This window comes from Tarenaya hassleriana, unplaced genomic scaffold (genome assembly GCF_000463585.1).
Source record: "Tarenaya hassleriana unplaced genomic scaffold, ASM46358v1 Cleome6, whole genome shotgun sequence".
NCBI lineage: Eukaryota > Viridiplantae > Streptophyta > Magnoliopsida > Brassicales > Cleomaceae > Tarenaya > Tarenaya hassleriana.
The window spans coordinates 2,627,539-2,629,828 of record NW_010968505.1 but is presented as its reverse complement, the minus strand read 5'-3'; the positions used below and the strand labels follow the sequence as shown (position 1 = coordinate 2,629,828).

At 37.9% G+C, this 2,290-nt stretch overlaps 1 protein-coding gene across 1 annotated transcript; it reads left to right on the top strand.

Annotated features, from left to right (window-relative positions):
* The first annotated feature begins 426 nt into the window (after positions 1-426).
* LOC104799701 lies at positions 427-1,023 on the top strand. Its single transcript, XM_010522341.1, has one exon. It carries the CDS (start codon positions 427-429, stop codon positions 1,021-1,023), a length of 597 nt encoding a protein of 198 aa, XP_010520643.1.
* Positions 1,024-2,290: the final 1,267 nt, after the last annotated feature.

Genomic DNA, 2,290 nt, shown 5'->3' with positions numbered 1-2,290 from the left:
GATTGACTTATATTTCATTATCTTTTTATACCGATGGCCCCCTAATTACGATCTTATAATAGTCGACTTATGGAGTTGATAATATTAAATAAGCAATAAACTAAATTAAAAAAACATGGACCATCATTGACTAATTACTTTTTCAAATCTCTCGTTAGCATTAAAATTGTATAATATTCGGAATAAAAAATTATTTGATCCGATTTATATATAATTATTATCTAATTTGAATTCCTTGTTCTTTTTTAAATATCTTTTCCCACTCCATTTTTCTTTACATTTCACGTTTTTGGAAGTTTCTACACATGAGCATTATTACGATCGCTTCCTCCGGCAAGATCGGATAGCATACAACAACTACTTATCTGGCGGAAATTCGACCACCGTCGACAGAAGCTGGTGATGATGTCATGCTATGGAGGCACAATGCCACAGACTACAAACACTTCTTCTCCTCCGCGAAAACGTGGAATCGGATTCGTCAAGCCAAACCAAAGGTTGACTGGCATTCCTTGGTATGGTGTCGAGGGTCTGTCCCCAGGTACGCTCTTGGTTTGGCAGGTTATGCAGCAACGTCTCCCAACTAGAGATCGACTGCGTAGATGGGGCCTCCAAACCGATGAGAAATGTGTCCTTTGTGGAGAGGAAGAAGAATCCCACCTTCACCTCTTCTTCGAGTGTTCTTATAGCGCCAATATATGGGTCTATTTTGCATCATGCTGCTGGAACTCGCCGCCAGAGAATCTTGAAGCATGCCAAGACTGGATTACACGTGTAGGAAATGACAAAGGTAAAAGCAGGGTCGTTCTCTCCAAGCTGCTACTGCAACTGACAGTATATGTGTTGTGGAATGAGCGTAACACCAGGATTTTTCGGAACAAAGAAAAGCCGTTGGAAGTGATGCGAAGGCATTTGGACAAGTCGATGCGGAATTTGCTTCTTTCAATGAAAGAGAGGAGAACTACAACTAACAATCTTTTGCTGGAGGATTGGTATTTTCTGACTAGTAGTTTGAGAATGTAGCTCTCGTTGTTGTGTTGTTGTTGGTGCCGAGTTTTACCAGGTTTTGGGTTATTTTGTCATGGGGTCTCTTGTTGGGGTTAGATACAGTCTCTATCATTGACTGGTTGTAATTTATTGTCGAACTACAGGTATTAATATACAATCACATTTTACCAAAAAAAAACTTTCACATAAAATCATGATGGGTTTAATTTAGAATTGGATTAAAAGTAAAGATATATTTTAATTGTGAGAACCTCAACTGCTACCTTTCGGACGTGTTGGTTGGATAAACCTCTCATCTATGAATTCGCGACATACACGTAAGAGATAAAAAAACTGTAATTGACGGACGACAAGTGAGTGGAGAAGGAATTGAACCCCCAACCTCTCAGTATATTGACTATGTTTCTTGTCGACTCACCTGTGATTTTTTCCATATATATATATAGTTGGGTATCTATGAAGGGATTGTTGGAGATAGATTACTAATTAGTGAAATTAAGTTACTTTCAGAACCTTAATTGAATGAAACTTCTTTGTAAAAAAGTAACTATATGTTTGTATAACATGTCATTCAATAAAGTAACTTGTTTTATTTAATTAAGTAACCTATTTGAATTAATGTGGTAACTTATAAAATCATGGCTATATAAACCCATGATTTGGTGACTTTGTATCATCAAGAGTTCTCATTCATCTATCCATTCCAAAGAAAGAAAACACAAAACCATTTCAAACGTTCTTGAGTGAGAGTGAGGGTTTCTCCCGAGTTTTGATTCTCGAGGAAGAAACATAAGTCTCTTTGTATCCCGATGGTACTTTACCTTAACCCGAAGCAACTTTGTGTGAGGGTAAATATACTCTTTGGAAAGCGTCTAACCCGTGCCTCGAGACTTTCCACAACTTCGTGTTCATCCGTGTGTGTTAGTGTTCTTTCTTTTATTTTATTCCGAAGCTATTTTCTTATTTTTTCCTAACAATCAAAGAGTATAATATTTTCTTTAATGGCTTCGGAAACTACGAGTGCATACAAAGTCATGAATCAAGACTTTGTGAAACTTGATCGTTTCGACGGGACTAACTTCAACCGTTGGAAAGACAAGTTGTTTTTCCTCCTCACCGTCCTTAAGGTGGCATATGTCTTGGATCCCGAAACTAAACCGGTGGAGGAACCCAAAGTGGATGTTACACCCGATGAAATTGCAAAGATGAGTGAAGAGAAAAAGAAATGAGAGGATGACGAATACACATGTCGGGGTCATATTCTCAACATTCTTTCCGATCG